Raw genomic sequence first — 24,461 nt, 5'->3', positions numbered from 1 at the left:
AGCCTGATTCCTGTAGCATAAATGCAAAAGACATTATTCTCATGGAAGAATCTGCTAAACAAAACTACAAGAAGACAGGAGGTAGACAAACTGCTAGAATTAATCTCTGAAGGAGTTGTCTAGCTCTTTGCTACAGGAACAACTTGACTGAATAAGCGTCAAAATAGCCATGGTTGCCCAACCTACCTTCCAAATAGAGCTCTCAGCCTGTGAAATACGAAGGAGAAAAAGATCCCATGGAGCTGGGAATTGAAAATATCAGATATTACAGTTTTCACTGAGGGTAAAAAATTCTAAGCAGCAGTGTGGCCTAATAAACAAAAAGGCAACTCTTAATGAAAGCTTGAACTTTTCCTTCTTGTTAATTACCATGAAACTGTTTTGAAATTCCTGTAGAGAGCAAGTGCTTCTTGCCGACAGCTGGTTTGCAATTAATAAAAAGGAAAGTGTTTTCAGCTGGCAATGACTTAACATGCTCATGATATATGAAAACAAGCTTAAATTACTTCTTTCTCTCTACTACTAACAAAATATTGAAAATGAAATGGTGTAGCTTAGGAACTGAAAAGTACCAACCAAAGCCATGGACATAGTGCTGAGAGCTGCACATCACCTGGTACTTGCTGGAATGGGCATATTTGCAAAAGCTTCATCAGTGCCAAAAATTATTCTTCAGTTGCAGGCTTTCAGAATATATTGCATTGAAGAATATATGATCCTCTTTCTGCAAGATAAAGGAGTCTTGATTTAATTTTCTCTCTTTGATGGTTTAAATGACTTACTCTTTGTGACTTTAGTGGAAAACCTCTTGCTTCTGATACCTGTTTTAATCCCGTCCTTCTTCTGCTCTACTCCACCTTCTGTCAGGAAAGAGTGACAGAGGCTGTGTTGCTTGGGATGTAAGGGATGGAGTAGCCAGAGCATCAGAAAGCACACAGGAGGAGCTAGCCTTCACTGCAGAGAGACTGGCCTGATAATCAGATGCTTGTGGACTTTGGCTGTGAATTGTGTTCAGAAATAAATGTTATGGTTTGATGTTAACTCTCTTGAAGAATATGAAATGGATCTTTACCTCAAATATAACATGAGAATACTATGAATACCAAGGGAAATAATTAAAATAACATATTTTTCTTCAGCAAAGTCTTTATTCTTGTCTTGTAGAATACAGAACCTTTCCATGTTACTGTCCGAGAAGACAATTGTATCATTGTCTCCCTGGAAGCATCTGATGTGGTGAGCTCATCCTCTGTATATGTTGTGAAGATAGCTGGAGAATCCAAGAACTACTTTTTCCAGTTCGAAGAATTCAATAGCACTTTACCTGCCCCTGTGGTTTTTAATGCCAAATACCATGGCCTATATTACATAGTAACTCTCTTGGTAGTGAACTCAAATATGGTTTCCAAGTCAGCAAGATCAATCACTGTGTTAACCAGTAAGTAACACGTTATTCTTTCTTTCTTCTGTTTCTTCTCTTTGTGTGTGGTTTTATTTTCCCTGGAAGTTATTCTTGTGGAGAAGGTTGGGTGTGGTTTTTGTGTTTTCAGTAGGTCATCCTTCTGTGTAGGATTAATCCCTGCATGAGAACAGTAGGGAAGAGGTGTTGAGAAGGCTTGTGAGTGAAAATTCACAAAGTCTGAGCAAGAAGAAAGGGATGGCTGTGGGTTTTTCCCAGCTTAACCTTTCCTAACAGTGACCAGAGGTTTAACATACTGAGACAAATGTGATGGATGAATCTCCTTTCCAAATGTTCGTCCTAAAACCTTTGAACCAAGAGTTCCAAAAACCTAGTAAAAGACAAAAAGTGTTGACTAACATTTCAGTGTAAGCACTCCTGTTACATGGTGAGATATATTCTCGTTTAAATGTTATACCAGTGTTCTTTGGTTGCTAATGTATTGAAGCAGTACTAAACTTGGAAAGCAGATGCTAGTCACCAAAAACATGTTTCTGCCAGTACAGCTGAAGTTTTTTTGCATGGAGTTCATAACTGTAGTAATCTGTGTCTCACTACCTCCATGTATATCAGTCCTGGGGGAGAAGAGTGATTTTGTTTGCTTTGTCATCATGTGAAGCACCGCAGATTTCTGAGTGATGTCTGCTGTATTTCTGGCTCGACTGTTGCTCCAAACTGCTTCCATGTGCCAACCTGGAAACAATTTGTAAAATATGAAATGATTTCTTTGCCTGGAAGACAGATTTAAGAAAAGACAGGAAAAAATATTTGGAAGGAGAAACCCAGTTTAAAGGTGGTTTTGTTTTTTCTTTCTATAGACAGTTTTAGTTAGCTTGCAGATGAGGAATGGTTATGATTTTGTGTATTTACATTAGTCTGTCAGTGAGAAACTGTCATCAACTGTAGAAATATTCAAAGCATATTAAAGTAGTTTCATAGGTTACCGAGTGAGGTGTTTGAAACTACAGTAACCAGATTTTGCATAATCTGTACATTGTTCAGCCTTCCCTTATGTTCTCAAGTTGTGCCCTGGTGAGGACAACCATGAAGCTACCTATGGGAAAAGTATGGTGGTGTTGGGTAGTGCAAGTTTTTCATAAGGCATATGTGCAAGAACGTCTATGTGTAGTAAACAATTTTAGGATGCAAAGGCAGTCTGAATTTCCTTTTCTTTGACTGCTTTAACCTTGCAGACAATGTAGTAATTCTAATCTAATTTCCTATTTATGGTTTGTTTGTTTTCTTAAAATAATGGAAGCATCAGGTATAATCAACTGGAAAAAAAATGCTTCACTATGCATTTCTAGTGGGTTTTGCATGCTGCACTTGCAGTTGTGCATCAAGGTTCATTGCTGTTTGATTTCCAGAGCCCAAAAGGGTCACTGGTAGCCTGGGAAGGTGCCATCCAGTGTGGCAGATGGAACACACGAGCTTCTGTGCAGGGGATCTCTGAAGGAAGAAATGTCGCTCAGCCCACCAAAGCCAGCTCCAGACCTCCTATTTCTGCTTCATGGGGTTTCCACAAGGTGTTCCTGAATGAGTGTGAGGCTGATGGCTCCAAGGGGCATATCCCATGTCACTTTCCCTCCTCCAAGACTTGACAGTACTCTTTTTGATGTAAAGCAGCCCACTCCTTTTCACCACCTGTCTTATGTGAGTGTGTTGGCAGCATCCTAGGGTTTCCTGCTGTGGCCTCTGCTGCTCACCTAGAGCTTGGAAGGACCAGTGACTTGGCAGTTAGACAGCGCTGCTTGGGGAACTCATGTAACAAAAAACAGAACAGTGAATTTCACTGATTTTTGTCTCAGCAGAAAGACAACCAGGTTTATGGAAAAGAAAGAGCGTTCCTGCAGGCAGCACTGAAGGATGCAGTAGTGAACATTGAAAGTGTGATGTAAATTCTGGACTTCTCAAGGGAAAGGGACAGATCTCCTTCCATGTATTTTCTGCCAGGCAAACTGAGGATTGCTAACTCTCATGTAGCAGCCTCAGTTACTAACATAGCTCATCTTTGGAGCACAAGGCTGCAGGAATGAAAGTAAATTTGGAATGAAAAGACAGTGTGGCAGGCTGGTCTTTTTAAGATATGCTTAAATATGTTGCTTTTGAGAAGAGATTTTAAAGCTCATGTAGTGACCACTGGGTTCTCCTACAAAACTGCATGATAGTTGGTTTTCCTTTTTCTTTTTTTTTTTTTTAATTTTCCTTTTATTGTTATTGTTCACTCCCTGTTTTAAATCATTTTCTGACTATTAATTAACTTGATTTTTGTGGCAGACAATAATTAGGAGAAAGTCGTATTTTCTTCACACCGTATGCTCTCGCTGCCTGTTTAACATGCTTAGTTTATTTAACCATGAAAAGACATATAACTATCTAAGTTACTCCATCTATATCTTACATGTGAAAATATGGCACATTGCAACTAGCTTCCAGGACCAAATTAATTCCTATTCTATTTTCGTTGGTATCAGGAGAGCTTTCCAGTGGCAGATTGGCCCAATTCATTAGACTGACACAAAATAAATCAGTTGGGATAGCCAGTGATGCCATTGTGGTTATTCCCAAGGCTGTACCTTGATATTTCAAAGTATAGTTTTCTGGGATCTTCTGATTTCTAAAAAGGAGTCCATGAAGGGAGATGTAGTCTTGCAGCTTGGCCACATGCTGGAGATCTGAGTTTCACAGAAACATTGTGTATCCAAATTACGCATGTCAAAATGAGAGCGTGGTCCTTCAAAGACACTGTCTACTTAGAAACTCAGTAAGAGTCATGAAAAACCTCTGGTTTCCAATGGTATATCTTGGTGACGTTTCCTTTCTGCTATTCACATCCCTCAGCATTGTGCTGCTTCTCAGCATATTGGCAAGACAAAGGTATGTCTCTTCACGGGCTGATACTTCATTCAGTTTGAGTCAGAGAAGACTTTTGTTTTACTCCTCAGACATTTCTGTGCAGAGGAAAAAGATTCCTCAGCAGAAAGATGATTTAGAAGTTAAGGAAATATATATTTAATACATATAATTATATATATGCAAATATAGACATATAAATACAAGTGTGATGAATATGTACATATAACATTTAAAAATCTTAACATTATATAAGTATACAAATATGCATGTGTGTATGCTACATTTGAGGCTTCCATTGTTAATTTGGGCCTTCTCTACAAGACATAACAGTTTATTTTCTGCTTATGTCTGGAATCATTTAAGGGCTTTCTCATATTACTCAAACCACCACAAACTATAGCATTTGCTTGTTTAGTCCAGATTGTCGTAATGCAAAGTGTGAACTGTTTGTTGCAATATTTCTTCTCAAAGCCCAAGGGTTTTGTCAACTTGAGCACAGCCCACATCCTTGCATTGCTTCCTGAGCAGGGGTGATAGGATGAGATGAACAGGGTGCATTCAACTCTTAGATAGGAAGCCTATAAAATGGGATTTGAGCACAAAATATCTCTCTTTCTTCTGATTCTGTAGCAAATCTGTGCTCAGCAAATAGGGCTCAGTATTCCACTGAAGGAGAAAAACTGAAACCCTGCCCACTCAGTTGTAAAGATCCCTGTGATGGTTTCACAGCAATAGGTGTATGAATCTCACCATCCTGGCCAGATTCCTGTGAGCGCAATTGTACTGTGGCTATCAAAATTACCAGCTTTCAGTTTGGATTAAGGTTAGAAGTAGTTCTGGTATCTAACATGATTACTTCAAGCCTGCTTTCATCTGCTCTTCGGGTTTTGGCTTTTCAATGGGAGTGAAGAAACTCCAGAATTTATATAATTAATTTAGTGTTTTATAATATTTGAAAGAAAGTTCCACTTTATTACTAATCAGTTTTACATAGTTTATGAGAGAAATAAAAGCACAGATGTAAACAGTTACTAAAATTCTCGCTCATCCTCCATTTTCCCATCCTGAAGCCTTGTTTTACTCCCAGGTTGACTCTTACATTTACAGCTTTTTATTTTTATTTTTTTCCCCAAATTCACTGTCAATTCCTTCTTTTTGTTTTGAAGGAAAAAGTGTTTGTTCATTTGAAGGAATGTGGAAAGCAGCACACTGCAAAGTTATTGTGTGCTTTAGGAAAAATATATCTCTACTGGGAACTGGAGAAATCAGGATCTCAGGATCTCTGAGGGTAATTAAGAGCAGCTCTGCCTGACTTTTATTTTAGCTGATGATTAGGAGGTTTGAGTGGTAAATGTCTCATTCTTTCAAAAGCTTATAATTCCTTACGTAAGTCACTGTAAAGTATATTCCCTTTAGGAAGATTTCTGCCTCTGTGACTTCTATGAAAAAATATTCTCCTCAGGAGACCAATGGGCCTACTGCTTGGGACTCTGATCTCTTCTGCACTCAGAAAGTAATTGGTATTAGACATAGTTAATGCTTGGTTGTCACCGTGCCAGACGCTGCAGGAAGTGATTCAGTAGGTCAGATCCTTTCCTCCAGCTTATTAATGGATCAGAACTGTTGAAGTCAGAGCTTCAGAGTTTTTTTCCCAATGAAATATAAAACTTAAGCCCTTTGTGTTTTTCTTTCTTAAGGGATGACATGGCTCATCTTTAAAAAGGCTGGTTATCTGTGGCAGCTTGTTTTGAAATGTAACTCAGAAGAACGTCTAGGTCCATTAGTGCTCAGCTTTCCCCATAAACAAATCATGTTGTCCCCTGTTCAAGGTGGAAAAAACCGTCCATCAGAATCAGCAAAAGAAAGAACTGCAACCGTATGATTTCCTGCCATAATTTCCATTGTAAGGATGATCTAAAATATTGGCCTAAATCTGTTTAAGAGCAACAGATACATTTTTGTTCTTGTGATAACATTACTTTTATTTTGTATTGTCTTTTTATTTGTCATCTTATGCAAAATCTAGAAAGTGCAGTATATACCATCATTGCTCACTTTTTGCTCACATTGCTTACATTCCCTTTTCATAAGCAATAGCACATGGTATCTCTATTGCCTATCATAAACTTGAACATTATGTTCCTGAATTATTAAATAGCAGATTTTTAATCTCAGAAATGGTTGCTTTTTAGCAAGAGAGAAAAAAATCCCTGAAGTTTATAGCATAATAGAGCCTCTACTCTGGCTGTGACTTGCTCCCAGTATCTATTTAGATACATAGTGTCATCCTGGGGAGAAAATGACATAATTCACTTCTTCATGTGAATACAGGGCAGTTAGGTCATGCCATCAGTGGGGCTTTTCTTTTTTTTTGTGAAAGTTGTAATATGAACGTAAATCATCGTTAATTTGGGTTTGAGTGTGAGAAGCATGAGAGTTGATCTCAATCCAATTTCAACCACACACGTGTAATACTACATAGAATCTACCACAGTAATCAATCATTAATCCAGTCTGTAGAGTGACCTGATCTACGAATACTAAATACTAAAACAAAATTAATTTGGACTGGAATGTTATTATATGTTATGTGTTATCATATGTTATGAATTATTGTCAATGTACTCTTTTTTTTTTAATCCCCTGAATTGCAAATATTAGTGTGTCTGGCACAAACTGATATATTAATGGAGGATTTAGCATCCAGAATTTTCCAGGGCATTTGAGGAAGAAGTTGGCCACATTTATTATGCTATCTTGATGTTTGTATAATGCAGGCTATGTGCTTAATGCAAAATGCTGTAGAATCCAGGAGAAACAAAGAAATTGAGTCTCCCATAAACCGATATAATGGGAAAACAGTTGCTATAGGAGCAGCAGATTCTGAGACACTAAGAAAAAAGGCAAATTTAGGTCTTGATCCTGCAAGCTTGTCTATGTGTGATTAATATAATCTGCCAGTCTAAAAATAAAGAGATTGTACATGAAGAAGTGCCTTAAACATGCTATTAGAGGGACACTGAAATCCTCTGTCCCTTCTGTAATATGAATACAGACATCAACATAGTGCAGAACATTTATGAAGCTCCATGTTTTCTGAACTATTAGGCTATTTCTTGAGAACCACTGAAATCTGTGAAAAGCTGGATCATGACTACTGAAAATGGTAAAATTAAAAAGACCAGACTGTTTATGCTCTAAATTATAAATACAGACAGCAAAGAGTGACATTTTACATATTCTTTAAATTTAATAACCCTAGGAGCAGTTAGTAAGTGAAAAACAGAACATGAGTTTTTTATCTGCTGAGTGTCCTTTTAATTTCACAGTGTGCAAATAGCTTTTGATGTGAAGATTTGGTGCCGAAGGAAGTAAGATAATGGAAGAATCTCTAAATTGCATTATATCACTCATGCTACTCTGCTAATATCAGCCATGAGCAAGGAGAGGATAGTAAGCAGAAGATAACAAGGAAGAGAGTCTGTGGTGATTACTGCTTAATTCAATTATTGGTTAATTAAATCAAAGCATCAGGAGGAAAAATCATTTGGATTAAAAATGAGTATAACTTCCATCCTTTATTTGATTTGTTGTAGGAAGGAATAAATGGGGTAATTTAATCACTGCATGAGAAAGTTTCAGTAATTCTTTCAGAAATAAGGAGACCTCAGATGTGAATGAGATAGCAGAAGAAAGCCCAGGGCACACCCGCTAACATGAAAGATGAGTGCATGTTAGCGTTGTGCTAGTTAGAGATTGTTATTGACATTTAAACTACTATCGTGTGCTGTGTGAGCTGTGATATGAACCCTCCGGTTATGTGGATAGATGAACAATTTATTTCAGAATAAGCAATGGGAAGAGCCTCAGAGGAAAGAAGAGGGTAGGCTTTGTTTCCTGGGATCTGCTTAACTCCTGTTTATGTCTAGGCTATCACAAATTGTCAGCAAAATTTTCACAGCTCCCATCACTGCAATGCCTGTAGTATCTGTGAGATCAGGAGTTTCTATTTGTAGGTAGTTAACATACAGATATATAGAGATTTATCTAATGAAGCTAATGAAGTGTCTTTGCCATGAGAGCTAGTTTAATAATCCTACAACATTGCATTCACATACTCTTACAAAGTTAAAAATGATAATATGACTTCTTAAACTTGGGGAAAGATTCTGTTTGCATCTGTGGTTTTTGTTCTTAGTTCTGTTTTCTTCTTCACTTATCATCATATCTGGAAAGAGTACTGTGGTGAAAATACTGTGCTGATAATTGGGATTTAATTTTTGCTTCCACTACAGTCTAGCTTTTCCATCTTTGATTAACCTCTTCCACCTTCTGTGGGATAATTCCACTTTTGAAACTGACACCAGTCTTCCCTTTCATCTGTTCTTTCTCTTGCCTGTTGTAACTGTATGCTTTTCAGGCAAAAATATTTGATTAGTTTTCTCCAAGACCTACCACAGCAGAACTTTGAACTCAAATGTGTCCTCTGAGGCCATGCTAATCAACAGCCTGAATTTTTCAACCTGTTCCCTACAGTGTGCGAGAACTAAATCAACCGGATAATACTTACAAGGATTTGGGTATAATTACTGAGGGTGTTGTGCATTAACTATCTCTATTAAAATATGCTAGTGTGACAAATTTCAACTACCACTATAATCTTGTTTTGAATATGTGTTTGGCCCTCTTAACCTATGTATAATTGGATTGCTATCATTTTTTTCTTGCTGAGAAGAGCATCGAGCAAAAAGGGGTATTTTTTCATTGTTTTTTTGTGCACAAAGGAGGCAGAATGAAACTGCCACACTCTTATTGTTAGCAGCAATCAGACTCCCAGCTGCAGTGAATTAGCACTGCTTTCCTTAGGTGACGGAGCTACACTGGTCTAGGTGCCACATTGCAGGACATGGTATTTCTTTTTGTTGCCCACCTGGCTCAGAGTTCAGAGCACTAGATCAGCAGTTTGTCACTAAGCTGCTTTCTGTGCACAGGTTTCCCCCACCCCTTTGCCCTCCAGTAAACCACTTTATTTCTCTGTGTCTCAGTCCTTCATCTGTAAAATAATGGTGATGGTTCTGCTATATTTTGTAGAAGTTTGATGTTGATAAGTACATTGAAGACAGTGGCCCTCTCAAAAATGGTAGGAACAGGGAATGTGTAATTACCCATGAAATACATAAATGAATGTACATCAAAATAAGAAAATCTTCATCCAAGTAGTTTCTTTTGGGCATTATGCTGATAAGCTTCTCATCTAATCTTAAAAGTTCACATTTATGCCAAACTTATGAGCAATTTCATGTGTTTTGTTATTATTGTCTGGACACTTTTACATGATTGGCAAGGATCAAAGATGAAAATCATTCTGGGATGACAACTGTGAATGCTTAAATAATAACTATTATTTCAACCTTATTTTTGTGGTAAATAAGGATTTTTTTTCTGTTAAAATGTAAGCATAAAAAACATTAATTACTCATGGGGGCACACACAAATGTTGGCTTTGACAACAGCCCAAGTAGCTTTTGTCCCAGACCTCTGTGAAATGCCACATATCACATGGTAGATCTGAGTTCCTGTGCCATACCTAGCAAAACCATTTGTTTCATTACATTGGTGATGGTATGTGTGTGAAGAACCCAGCTTGCCTATTAATCTGCTCCTTTCTTCCTTTTTTCCTTTTATTCGTATATCCTTTAGAACCCCTTCCTGTGAGCAATGTTTCTATCTATGATTACAAACCATCTCCAGAAACAGGAGTGTTGTTTGAAATTCAGTACCCAGAGAAGTACAATGTTTTTACCAGGGTAAATATAAGCTATTGGGAAGGAAAAGACTACCGAACAATGCTGTACAAAGGTAGGAGGAAACTATTCTGCTATACCTTAATGCTAACTCTGCCAGAAACGTTTTGAATTGTGGTCTTAGGTGTAGCTTTGACATGTATTAGTTAGAAAGATTTATTTTTTTTGTAACGTGTTGATTATATAGTGTCGTGAAGGAAAGGAAGAGTCTTTTGAGTTGAACTGGTTGCTTGCTTTAGATATCAGCCTGCTTCCCATTCTAGTTCTAGTGATTCTTCTTTTCTTTTGGATATTAGAGGAAGACTGGGTGGTCCAGATTTTTTTAATCAGTTCTGAAATCAGCCTGGGAAAGAATCCCCAGTTCCTGATGCACTAAAACCCAAAAAGCTTTCTACCTTCTTTTCTTTTTTTTTTTTTTTTCAGCTTCCCTGCTGCTGTACAATTCAAAACAAAACAAATGTTAAAAGGAAAGAAATACAAAACTCATTTTTACTTTTTAAATATGCTTGTTGAATATGCTTGAAAGATGCTTGAAAATACATTTTTAGTTTCTAAAGATGCTTGTTGAAATCCCTAGATGACATGTGTCAGTTGAAAGCATAAAAAATGTTTCCCAGTCTCTTCCCTCTGGCCAAGATGTCATTTTTGGTGAATAGCTGATGGGGGAGCTCTGGGATGACCCAGAGATGGGAAACCCATTCAGTATACCTGATTCCTGGCACAGAATTTAAATCTGGTAATTCTACATCGCCATAGAGTGACACAGGGCTAATAGTACTCTGCTTTATAGTACTGTATATTACTGTAGTATTCAGCATTGTCCCTGAGCTAATAAACCCTGCTGCATATTATAATTTTCAATTTTATTAGAATAATGTAATCAGGGGCTAACAATCTAGACAGTCAGTCTAAGCAGTTTATCTAAGCAACCTAACAAAAGCAAATTCTGACTTTTTATTCTTTTTATAATTCCCTTTTGCCCTGCAATGTAGCTTAAGCATAACATCTGTCTCAGAGGTGTAGATCGAACTGTCCTATGGAAAGCATCCTGAGAACTGAGAAAGGCACCTGCATACTCTGTGGGCCCTGAAGAGCAGGTGGTTTAACATTGCATAGTGGCAGTAAAATTCCTTTGAGTAATCGAGTAGGTGCTGTATTGAATTTTAGGCACTGAGCTAAGGCTCCCAAAGTAGAAGTCTAGTCACTGTAAGCTCTCTAAAGTCAGTAGAGGGAGATACACACTTCCAGATGGAGGTCAGAAAATTTTCCAGTCTCTTTGCTTCAAAACAGCGTGGGGCTAGAAATCACATTTTTTCAATGCTGTGAGGTGCCAGAAGTTAGAAAGGGTGATTCTGGATCACAGCACAGAATATAGGTAAACTCTTTCTGGAGAACAAAGGAATACCAGCAGCAATTTTTGCCTTCTATAGCTAATACATGGTTCCAAGGGCTGTAATGCTGCAGCTGCTGATAAATAAAAAAGTCAACCGGGTTTAAGAAATTCACTAGACAACTTGCACATTCATTCCTATAGCCAAATAGCCTGAAGCAACTTCTCACGTGTACTGGTGGTGGACATGAGCTCCAGACTCAGAACCGTGGTTTGCACTCATTTGTATGCTAGATGGTCCTTTGAACATCTACCATGAATGTTATGCCTCAGTCAGCAAAAGACCACAGAGGCTTCTACGTGCAGCAGTTAAAGGTCTGCAGAAACTGTCAGATGCTCTTTGAGATGTTCAGTGTTGCGTGGAACAGGTTGCCAGATTCAGTTCCTTTTCCTGTGAAAAGTAGTTCATATTTCTTGTGCTGGGCTTTTTTATTTTCTTTTTTTTTTTTTTTTTTTTTATTTAGCAAAGTGGCTTTGATGCCAGGAAAAATGTTGGCAGACTGAATTGTCAGAATTGCATGTCTCAGACCAGGCTGAGCAATGTTTAAACATCTGAAACGCTGCCAGTTCAGCATGTGCAGTTGCATTACCAGAAAGTGAACTTTTAGTGCATTTTCTTCTTTTCTAACTTTCTTCTTTTCTTTTTAAACTTTCCACAGATTTCTTTAAAGGTAAAACAGTTTTCAATCACTGGCTACCAGGAATATGCTACAGTAACATCACATTTCAGTTGGTATCAGAAGCAACCTTCAACAAAAGCACACTGGTGGAATACAGTGGAGTCCAGCATGAGCCCAAACAGCACAGAACAGGTGAAGAAAATTATTATGCATCATTTGCTCCCAGTCTGTATGATTGCTGTCATTTCTGCTGTGGGGAGGCGATTGATCCCACAGAGGAGAGTCTGTGTGGGAGCAGTCCTGGAAGTTGCTCCTGCCCAGGAGCATGGGAAGGGGATGCTGAGGCTAGCACATAGGGTTATGTGTCCAATACAGTGCAAAGGGAAATTTATATGAGTGTTTCAGCTGTAAAGCTTTTTTCTTAGAAAATAAATTCTGCTTCACATGACCTAGGCCTTGTGCTAGGAATTAATTTTAAGCCACAGTAGTAGCTGCACTGAGCATACTATTGATCCATCTATATTGGTCTGTCTCCTTGCACAGTGAATCATAGCTAAACTGTTGGAGAAGGCCTTCCTTACTGTGCAGTCTTCTATTATGGAGAGAAATGTCATAGTCACCCCACTTAGCAGCCAGTTTGTGCCCTGAAGCATGACTTTTTAATTTCCAAGACAGCAATGTTGCAAAGGCTGAAAATTACATTTGTTCAGGGTCCAGAACTAATTTAATTTGGTCCTGGGACAGTGCCCAAAACTTTTCTGTTAATCTGTTGAACCACAGCCATTTTCCAGGGTCCAAAGTGAAATGAACCAGTGGTAAAATAAAAAAAACAAATCTTCAGATGAATAAAATGATGTTGGTCCATTCATTGCCATGGACAAAGCAAAGTCAACTGATGCCAGCTGAGTTCTGTTCTGAGGATCTTAAATATAGTTATCAAGATATTGAAGCATAAGAATATAACCAACAGGATTGTACTTTGCTTTCCTCCTGCCCTCACATCCCTCATTCTTTGCATGAAGGATCGTAGTGTCTGGTTTTGTATTAGTGGCCATGGCTGGGACAGGGGAGGTAAACAGATTAATGCGGTGTAAAGTGCCATTTAAAAGGCGCCAGTCAAAATTATTTGCAAAGGCAATTCACGCTTATCATATGTAAGGGCAGACAGACAAGCAATTACAGTGAGGAAGACAAAATGCTGTCTGCTACCCTCCTGGTATAAGTTGAAGTACCTTCTTTGCGTGACAGAATCTTGTCTTCTGGTGAACCAAATCTCAAGATCAAACCTTCACAAATATTAAAATCTAAACTGATGTTTAATGGTTGTGAAAAGTTGCTGATAAAAGCATATGAAAAGGCCTGCAGTAGCATGAAGGTCATGCTTTTTAAATATGGGCTATGCCATGTATTAGTTTTGGATATATTTTTCAATTCATTTCCACAGAGTATTTTTTTCCATGATCAAGGTCTTTCTGGAAGACATAATAAAATATATGAAAATCCATTCTTACAAATTAACCCTCAAGTAGCCTTGCTGCTGTGATACCACTGAAGTCTGATGGACTGTGATTTTACATCTGCTTTTCTTCCTGTTATTCTTGAATCATGATTTTTCTGTGAATTTACACTCATCTTGATCCCACTAGAATCACTTCTTCTATATGTAAGAGAAGGGGGAATCTTAATATGAAGAAGTTATTTCAAAATATCTCTAGATACATAGTTTTTCTGAAACAGTATTCCTCTGGGGAATTAACACATCTTAAGGTGCACAGAAAATACTTATTAAAAGACTAACCCTTGCTTCTCTTTTAGTTCCTTACCCACCTCGAAACATTTCTGTTCAGATTGTACCAATCAACAGAAATAACTGGGAAGAGCACAGTGGGAATTTTGCAGAAGAATCATTCATGGGACCACAAGAAATCATGAAGAAAGAAAAACATAGCCATTTTTCTGACAACCCACCTGAAATTCCAGCAGTGAACACAACTGCAGCCTCAGCTGTCTACCATAATAACAGCACCGAGTATGAAACCACATCACAGCTGTACTGGTGGTCTAATGAAGCTGAGTCATCAGAGGGTGAAGAGGAGTTTGTCAATGCAGTTTCCAGTGATTACGAGGCCAGTGACGTCAACACATCTAGAAAACTCAATCCAGAGCCCCCTTCCTTCCTTCCTGTACAAATGGTGGTGACCTGGTTGCCACCAAAGCCACCCACTGCGTTTGATGGTTTCCATATCAATATTGAAAGGGAAGGTAAACCAGAGCCTTATAGCCTTTTCATACTTATTTTTTGTAATTCCATTAGTGGTTGTCTCCACTACAGATTATTAACCAGTACTGTGCTTCAGAGGGCTTTGTTAGATCTCCTGTATTTCTTCAGAAATTTCTTGCACTGAATAGCATCTGGTTCTGGCCATGCATCATAAAAGTCAGGGAGGAGGGGTAAATTGCATTTTGCAATTCTCTTTTGTTAAACGAGATTTATACTGTTGTACATATTGCTACACTGTTTACACTGCAGTTATCATAAATCCATTCTAGTATCGGAGAAAGGAGGTGAGATGACAGAAATTTGAGACACAGAAGGCACATTATACCATGCAGTTTTGCCTGCCACTGAAAGAGGTTCTCAGAGGGACCTCGACTGGAAGGGACATACAGAAAAGATTCAGATTAATACTTGTCTTGGAGGACAGCTACCAAGCATATTCCTTAGGCAACAAGGAAGCTTTGGTAGAGAGCGGGGAGATTTTTCAAGTGATGAAGCTACAAGAAAATCACCACATTGCTTAAAGATTTTCTGCTTTAAAATCTATTTTATCCAAATTAATTTTATTTCCTCACAAGCAGTTTTCATAAGCCTTCCCACCCTGAGGGCAAATATTTTTTGGTTTTGGTTTCTTGGTTGTTTTTTCAGAATAAGAATGCAATGGATTAGATAGAAAATTGGAAGCTCCTTTTCTTTCATGTCATGCTGTTTTTCACTTGCACAGTCATGGCAACCCAATTTTATCATCCCTTCTATGGAATGAAAGTTTGGCTTGGGTTTATTGTTCCTTTACACCTATACTGCAACCTTGGTCATTAATTACTCTTGTGTTGATGGCAGGAAATAAAACTACCCACATAAATCCAGTCCTTTTGGATACCTTTTAATCCCTCAGCAGAAACAGCATTAGCATTTCTGTTATAAATCATTTTCTCAGTGGCTGAAGCCTTTCAAGTTTCAATTAATCCATACTTCTTTTTCCTCCTTGATTTAGAGAACTTCACGGAATTTTTGACAGTAAGTGAGGACACTCACAAATTTGTTGCTGAACTGAAAGAACCAGGAAAATATAAGTTGTCTGTAACAACATTTAGCTCCTCTGGCTCTTGTGAAGTTCGTGGAAGTCAATTATCAAAAACACTTAGCTTTTACATCAGTAAGTATTTCAACAAACCTGTCTTTTTCTCCCAGACCAATATAACTTTAATGTTATATATACATAATATATCGTTAGAGCTTGACCACTGTGGCAGCTATGGCATCTGCTGCAGGATCAGAAGAGTCTCGTCTTCCGGAATTACCTGTGCTGGAGAAGGAAATATAGTACAAATATGCTATATGTTATATCTTCTCTGGATGGGCCTTCATCGTGCTGTCTTGGCAGAGCTAAGAACTGAAAGCAGGTGACATATTTGATAGTCATTGCCCAGTGTACAGAAGTGAAGCAGCTCACTGAAACAACTTCCCCCCTTGCATCTTTCAAAGAGAGGATTTAATTCAGGGAATTAAAGCAGTGGTTGTAGACATTCTTAAAAATACTTAATTTCTTTAGTCCTGGAGGCTCTGTGTACTGAATTAGGGATGAAGGGTATCTTGGGCTAAGAGTGCGAGAACTGCACAACTAAACACTGAACTCTGAAATTACATGGTCTCTGAGAGAACACAGAGCAGATTACAATAGATGACATAGTTCAGCCTGCTGAATTCAGAGGAGAAAAAGTAATTTATTTCCCTGTAGGATCCCAGGGTTTCTTAACTGAAGATTTGGTAAAAGACAAAGCAGTAAGACACTACTCTGTAAACTAATATCATGACTGACAATTAGATCAGCAAGTAAGGCAGGTGTTGGTGAATTCAGATTGTTACCCTTCTGGTGGCTGTGATCACCTCTGTACCTTTTCTACAAAGGGATGTAGATATAGCCTGCAAAGTGCCCATGCAATGAGAACGTGCGAATACTTGAAACACTGCACAATTTTACGTGTGGGAAGATGGTGTCTCCCCCAGTTCATGAGTGCTGTAAAAAGACACAGGATCTAAAGCTGGCAGAAACATTCATATTTAGAAGAAAATTTATTCAAGTACTTAATGGCATTACTAATAAAAACCTTGTCTTGAGAAGCTCATAACATTTACAAATACTAACTATTTGGGCTTAAATTCCTCATAATGCTTGACTGCATGTAACTGAATTCCACTATCTTGCCTATTTTTTAACTTTATAAGTGAAAGAAATGGTACTCGGAAAACAAAGATTAAGGAGGAAACAGCACACAAGAGAAAGGGCCTCTTCTGTCGTAATTTCACTGTCTTTGGTTTTCTTTAGAAATAGTTATTAGACAGCTTCATTATGTGGAAAGCATTAAAATATATAAAAGTATTCAAGTATAACAAATAAACTATGTAGCATTGCTATTAATGCCAAATGTTATTCCATTTCAATTAAGCAATATGCAATACAGTGTCTCCATGAAGTCTACTCACTGGGGACAGACATGAGAGAAATGAGAAAAAGTTAATCCAAAAATCTAGCATGGATTGCTAGAATAAGTATTAAGATGTTATGGAAATGTAATGAATATTTTTATTTTACATATAACACACTGAGAACATTTGTTGGGTGGGGGGTTGTCAGTTAGTTTCGCAGTCTTTCAGAACCACTTGAGGATTCTTGGCAATTGTCATATTTATTCTGTCAAATGCAAAATCCATAGTATTTAGATGGATTTTATACATATTTCTGGTATTATGCCAAATCTGAGATGTGCGCAAACCCTCTTAAGGTGAAATTGCTTTTCCATATTTCTTTATGAATCTAATCAAGCAGGCTTTTTGTATAGGGACTACAGCTTAGGTTTGTGACATGAAATAGCTCAGTTCCCTTAATGCCAATGTTGAAACAAATTATGAATGGTAAGAGCTGCACATACAGTATTTGCTCCAGAGACTAATCTAATGATTGAATTCCTCTTTTAGCTGAGTAGGTGTGGGACTACTGTTATGAATAACTCTCGCTTATAGCTTCAGCCTTATCTTATCCTTGTAGCACTCTGTTAGTGAAGCATCCTGTCAAATTATTGGCTTGTATTACACAACATTTTTATTGCATCCATACAGCAGTACAGCTTGTCAAATATTGTAGGCTGATCTCACTGGCATTTATTTTATTTTTCTCAATAAATGTAAAGAACTATTAGAATTATGGAAAGGAAGGAATGTCAAGGAGAGAAAGTTGTCACATCACTTCAAAGTGACAAGAAAAGCTGATAATTTTCATGAAATCTGAAATTTTGACCAAGTCTAGCTGACGTTATCTTTCAAAACATTGCTTTATCTACATTTAAACCTGTGTTCCTTACCAAGTCCTTCAGAAAGTCTGATGAACAATAAGATTCTTCACTGTGGTAACCTCTGTGAACTTGATTTTCACGCTTCAAGGCTGTAGTACAGTTGGAGGGTATGGCAGTATGTGGCGAGGTGAACATTTTTATGTGCTTATCCTTTAATATTTGTCAATTATCTGTATGCGGTTGGATGTCACAGCTTTTAAACGTTACCTTGGAGCAAATCTGGTATTTCTGGGTGGTTTCTGGTAAGCAATAGAGAATACTGCAATCTGAATTTTTGAACAGTGACATTTCTCTCATCATCTCCTCTGCTACAGGTTAAATAGCACCAGCCATAGGCTGTTTTCCACTGGCTGCCTTCTTCACTGCCTGACAGCCATGCAGATGAACAAGTGTTAGTCCAGCTTCTTTCACTAGTGTAAATAATCCCATCAAAGAAGGATGATTTGACATATATGTCTCAAATGTGTAGAGTGGCTTGCTCACATGTTCTTCTGGGACATGTCCCAGGCCCCACAGGTGAATGGATAGAAGAGCTCACTGAGAAGCCCCAGCACGTGACCGTGACGGTGCTAAGCTCCACTACTGCCCTGACATCCTGGACAGCATCGCGAGAAAGTGGAGGCAACAGCACCATTGTGTCTGTGGTCTCTCTGACCTGTCAGAAGCAAAAGGAAAGTCAAAGGCTTGAAAAACACTACTGTACTGAGGTAAGGGATGGAAGTTGGAGCCTTCTCAAACACAGGAAAAAATTGCTAATGATTCTGCTGTTTGGGATCATCATGCCTAAGGGCCCTGTTGGGATCAGGGCTGCAGAGCACAGTGGTAGGTGCTCCCTGCTGCAGTCTAAAGGGACACAGCTGCTACAAAGTGTAGGGGAGAGCACAGCATTTGGGAACGAATGAATGTACTTAAAACATAGTAGTGTTAAGATTGTATTTCTGTTAGACTTACATAGCCAGTCCTTTGTCCAAGCTTGTGAATTCCATTGTACCTTTTGAGACACTTTTGTGGCAGTAGGCAAAACGTTGCCGTAATAGAATAATAAAATCATCAATTCCCAGGTTGGAAGAGACCTCAAGGGTTATCTAGTCCAAGCTTTCTTGTCAAAACCATAGTCTAGGCATCTAGACAAGATGTCCCAGCACCCTGTCCAGCTGAATCTTAAAAGTACCCAGCCTTGGGGAACCCACCTCTTCCCTAGGGAGATTATTCCAATGGCTGACTGTCGTAGTGAAAAATTTTCCTCTTGTGTCCAACCAGAATCTACCTGGGGTTAACTTTTACCTGTTATGCCTCATCTTTTCCATGTGACTCCTTGTGAAAAGGGAGTCTCCATCTTCTTTGTAGCCACCCTTTAAATACTGGCACATAATGGTGAAGTCTCCCCTGAGCCTTCTTTTCTCAAGGCTGAACAAACCCAGTTCTTTCAGCCTTTCCTCAAATAACAGACTTCCCAGTCCTTTGGTCATCTTTGTGGCCCTTCTCTGAGCCCTCTCCAGCCTGTCACATCTATTTTGTATAGAGAGGACCAAAACTGAACACAGTATTCCAGGTGTGGTCTGGCAAGCACTGAGTAGGATAATGACTTCTTTATCTTTGCTGGTGATGCCCTTGTTGATGTAATGCCACAACCTGTTGGCTTTCTTTGCTGCAGAAGTACACTGTTCAGTCATATTGAGCTTGTCATCCACCAGGACTCCCAAGTCCCTTTCCACAGAGCTGCTTTTCAGCCATATCATAACAACATTTAGGCATCTGCTGTAATCCACTTGTATTAAACAAAGTTCTCATGGGCATGGTTATCATCAGACTAGCATAAATTCTTTCTTAGATACCTACAGATTAATATGGAATACAAACGAATACAGAAACTCTTAAGTTTTCTGGAAGTTTAGATGTGATCAGAAGTCAGCTTTTCTTTTTATCTGTAAAAAAAATATCAGCACTGGAAAGTAAATGATAATTTAGATCACCTATGATTTGCATGAACAACAGTTCTTTAGGACTGCCGTATAGGATGTGTTTACAATGATCAGTAATCCTGAATCCCCAAATATGGCATTTTTCCATTAGCTGAAACTCTGGGTCAGATGCTGTGGCTATGATGGATCAGTAGCATACAGCTTCAACTAGAAAGAGATTTTAGCCCACATCTCGGTTACTTTACCAAGATGCTGATAAGGCCGTTTACTGGGCACTGCCACAACTTCTGTCTGTCTCCCTAAATGTGTGTGATAGAGGAGTCTGCAAAGGACCTGCAGTGCTGCCCTGCTGCACCCTCGGCTTGTCCATGGGAATGGAAGGAGGCCACTAACATTTCCAGTAAGCCTTCATCTCCTTCGACTCTGTGGTTAACCCTGCAAGTTAATAGTACATAGAGTCTGCATCCTTTAAAAATGTCTTTTAAAATGGTTCTTTGTCAAAATGTCTTCAGTTTTATTCCAAGCATGGCTGTGAACTGAAACGTTTGGAAGTGTCTCTTCATGACAAGCTCAGAATTGATCTTCAGAATCATCTTGTAATTTCAGAGTTATTTTCCTTCCACTTATTAAAAGTACAGGCATTTAATCGGGAAGGAAAACAATGCAGTACTGATTATAAACCACAGATCACAAGTATATACACATATGATTAAATACTACAGGATTCATCTACAATCTCAAAAATTAGTATCTAAAGCTAATCCTTGAGTAAACAAGATATCTGTAAAAGTAAATGCCTGTTTAGTGCAAGCATACTTCACATACTGTGAAGGTATAAAGTCCTAAATACAGTTGTTTCTTTTTGTCATTACAAATATTTATACCACCTCTAATCAAGTGTTATCAGCTTATTATATCTGGAATTATTATGGCTGGTTGGTTTGAATTCTCCTTGAAAAGCTGAAAAGGGCAAAATTCAGTGCAGACTTTTATCCATTTCGAACATTGTGCACAATTTAAAAGTGATTTAGCTTTCCAAAGCAGCTGTTAAAGAGAAATTCTGTTCCTCACTAAATCTGTGCTGGCACTGATATATTCATGGGCATTGCAGTAAACCACCAGTGCAAAGGTGGCTGTGACGCAAATTTGGGAAGTTTGTGAATAAAATATTAGTAGGAAGTATCAGCCTGCAGCTCTGGAAGGGGTGCAGGCTGTCCTTTCCTTGAAGGTGTTCTGTGCATTTGCTGTTAGCTGGTTCTTCAGAAGATAAGACTTTTCATATTGTATCAGAGCAGCAATCACTTGGTCAGGCATTCTGTCTGCAGCTCAGACTGAAACTTTGAACAGCAGAAATTTTAATGGTGGTGCTTCAAATGGAAAAGAAAAATCACAATGTCTCTTAGGATTTTGTAGTGCTGTGCAGGTGAGGTGAGAAAGAGTAATTCCTCTCTGATTTCACTGTGCAATCACTTAACACATGGATTCAGAAGACAGCTTTCAGCTCACAGAGCTGCGGATGAATCAGATGGCCATTGAAAAGCCTCAGACTTTTATTGAAAACACATGGTTTTCAATAAAAAACCATGCCTGAATAATATCATCTGAATATGAATAATGTAGCCTAGACATTTCAATAAACTTTGACAGTAGGAGAGAGTTGGTCTGCAGTGTGACAGCTGACCTTATGTAGCAAAGCAAGTGTAATTCTCTGAGTTAAATCATTTATCAAGTCAGTCCTGACCACTTCCACAGTTTTTCCACTTTGGGCTTAATAAATGGAGTTTCAGCAGCTGATGTCAGTGTGTTCAGAATCACACCTTTTGTAACTGGAGTAGTTGAAGTACAGTCACAGTATTGTTTCAATTAACTGAGTAAATACTTCATGTCCAATGTGTTCTCTTCCTATTAGGTAAATTCAAGCAGCAGCCTCATTGAAAATCTTGTTCCTGGTGCCCAGTACCAAGTTGTGGTTTATTTACGGAAAGGACCATTGGTTGGACCACCTTCTGATCCTGTTACATTTTCCATTGGTAATCCCTGCATCTGCTGTTTGAAATATGCTTATTTTGGTTTGGTTTTGAATATGCATAGTATATTCATTAAGTTCTAGAGCCCATGAAGGACTACTGCATTGTCACATTGGTTATTCTAACTGCAATGAACGCTTAGTGGGAATTTTTTTCTTATATTGTCTAGCCCATTACTAAGGTGGGGCATATACTCCTTCAGTGGAAGATAGATATTTCACATTTAAATGTTATTACCAAGCCTAACTAGAGGGAGGTTATGCCCTGTGGAGTGCCCTGTGGAAAGAACTGTCTTCACCGTTGTACACCTCTATATGTTTGTCAGCAGCAGTGGTCATGGTCTACATAATTTATGGTGGGAGCCTCCTTAAAGTGTAGCCAACCTGATCTGTGGTGCATGGAGAGATGTGGGCACTTCCTAAAGGTGATTTGTTACCACTGTCTCATGAAGTATGTGAACTGCTGTTAAGACATTTGTTACAAGTGTACTTTAGGAAGGATGTAAAGTGGCCCAGTCTGAAGGCCACAGTGCTGAGTCAGGAGAGCTGGCTGATCTCCTACAGTACTTCATGACCATCACCAACTTAGGCTGTACATGCCTTGATTTTCTACAGTTTATCAGTGGATCTTGATTATCTGTGCTTTGAGATTTGAAGAGAACTTTCTGGGACTGAGATTAACAATATCAAGGATGCAGGTTGCTGCCCCACTGCCTGTAACTCAGGATTCCCCCAGGCTCCTAAATAGTCACTTAGGATAGAACACAGTATCTTTTAGTTTCAGTATCATTTATTTTCTTAAGGTTACTACTTTAACAAAGTGTATTAAGAAAAGAAAGGACAAAGAGATTCGGTGCATAGAATTACATCCACAGAGAAATATCTAACCTGAGTCACCAGGCTTCTCCTTCTGATAAATAGACTGCCTTGTGGGAGAGCAGGTGGCTGACAGTCAGAGATTTTCAATATTTTTCACTTTGCTCCCTTTCTGTGATATAGAATAGAAAGTGACACAGAAAAAAACCCAAAGTTAAGCTGTTAAGAATTGAATCCTTAAGTGAAAGCAAATATGAGGAGTAGTGAATATGGTGAGAGCCTTTCCAGTTTAGGCAATTTCCTTGTATATTTTAGTAAATTGGGTCTGAATAAAAATTTGAAAAAGTATGGTGTATTTCAATAAAGGAAAAATTGTAAAAAATATACATATTATTAAAATCCACCATGGGACAAGCTTTTTTTTTCCTTTTTCATTTTACTTTGTTCAGAAATCTGCAACATTCCATTTTCACTTGAGAAAGTAAAATAATATATTCCCAAAAGAAATTAGTTCCTTCATTTTCTCCACTTTTGTGTGGCCTGACATGCATAAAAGCCATAAACTTAAAATGGCAGTTTCTAAACAAAGCATCTCATAGGTTACTTATTATAAAGGGGATGTTTTTATGCAGGAAAACAACAGTTGTATGAGTTTTCATTTCATAACAGGATATTGAATTTGATGCTAAAATAGTAGAACTTCAAAACAAACTGTTGTGTGAAATTATCAATGGTGGATAATGATAAATGAAATGGAAGTAAGATAAAATACACTATTACCAGTATTAAATTCTCCCCATGTTTATCCTAGGCCTCACTTTCACTGAGTGAATATTAACACTTTAGAAAAAGCAAAGAAAAGATGTGGTAAATGATTTATAAAGGGAAAGGCAAACATGTGCTAACATGTACTGAAGTCATCTGGATGCTGGTGTTGGTTCTGACCTGGCATGCAACTTCTGGGGCTCTGCAACCCTTGCAAATGTTAGCAAAGTACTTATTTAAGTAGCTTAAGTCATGAAGAATAATTGCTTTCTAGACAAGTAAGGGTTGCAGAAGTTGACCCTTATATGACATTTTTCAAATCACTTGACTTCTCTTTCTCAGTGTCATCATCTGGGAGGCAAGAATAGCAATAGATGACAGGACCTTTATGCTCCCCAAGGAAAGAGGCGAGACATAAAAAATGTTCTTCTCATAGTCTTCATCTTTCAGAGTGTTATGGTTTTTGATGCTTTTGTTTTTGAGTAACTTGAAATATCTCCTGCACATCCTGATTTTCAAAGTAGAATGGAACCCTTCATTAACGAAAAAGCAAGTCCTGTACTATATCTCAAGCTAAGCAGCCAACACCCAGTAGCCTGTAGTTATTTCTGGAAAAGCAGACACAGCAAAGTGGGGAACAAATGCTGAAAAAATGGTATTCAACTACTTGTGACAAGGAAGATCTTGGGAATTAAACTCGGAGACAAATCAGAAATGGGTAGAACTTGGTTAAGGAAAGGTATTTTTAAAAACAAACTGTACCTGATAACACACATTACTAACCACAATTTCTGATTTGTAGTGCCCACTGGAATAAAGGATCTGACGCTTTACCCTTTGGGACCTACTGCTGTGGTTTTGAGCTGGAACAGACCTTTCCTTGGGGTGTTCAGGAAATACGTTGTAGAAATGTTTTACTTCAACCCATCAACGATGACTTCTGAATGGACGACCTACTATGAAATAGCAGCAACTGTCTCCTTAACTGCCTCTGTGGTAAAGTGACCATTAGTGATTATTGTTTTCCTGTGCCTGTGTGACCCTGTGACATTTTGTTCCCCAGCCTTTCCCCCATAAATGTGTATATATGCCTTTAAGCCTGGCACTTCTTACTAGGCAAAGCAGAGAAAATGGGCAGATTCTAAAGCCATTTTCTATTCTAAAGAAAGAGAATG

The 24,461-nt window shown here is 38.3% G+C and overlaps 1 protein-coding gene across 2 annotated transcripts in view; it reads left to right on the top strand.

Annotated features, from left to right (window-relative positions):
• The window catches only part of PTPRO (protein tyrosine phosphatase receptor type O), a 151,854-nt gene that overhangs the window by 85,675 nt on the left and 41,718 nt on the right, over positions 1 to 24,461 (top strand). For both annotated transcript variants that reach the window (XM_061363923.1, XM_061363922.1), the window contains exons 2-9: positions 1,165 to 1,438; positions 10,016 to 10,174; positions 12,169 to 12,321; positions 13,945 to 14,391; positions 15,402 to 15,563; positions 18,265 to 18,464; positions 21,589 to 21,709; positions 24,089 to 24,282. In XM_061363923.1, coding sequence (XP_061219907.1) covers positions 1,165 to 1,438; positions 10,016 to 10,174; positions 12,169 to 12,321; positions 13,945 to 14,391; positions 15,402 to 15,563; positions 18,265 to 18,464; positions 21,589 to 21,709; positions 24,089 to 24,282 — 1,710 coding nt within the window. The remainder of the gene's footprint in view (positions 1 to 1,164; positions 1,439 to 10,015; positions 10,175 to 12,168; positions 12,322 to 13,944; positions 14,392 to 15,401; positions 15,564 to 18,264; positions 18,465 to 21,588; positions 21,710 to 24,088; positions 24,283 to 24,461) is intronic.

This window comes from Neopsephotus bourkii, unplaced genomic scaffold (genome assembly GCF_033783945.1).
Source record: "Neopsephotus bourkii isolate Nb327-2 ecotype Australia unplaced genomic scaffold, CSIRO-AGI_Nbou_v1 NB_1183, whole genome shotgun sequence".
NCBI lineage: Eukaryota > Metazoa > Chordata > Aves > Psittaciformes > Psittacidae > Neopsephotus > Neopsephotus bourkii.
The sequence above is the reverse complement of the archived record's forward strand: the minus strand, read 5'-3'. Positions and strand labels throughout refer to the sequence as shown.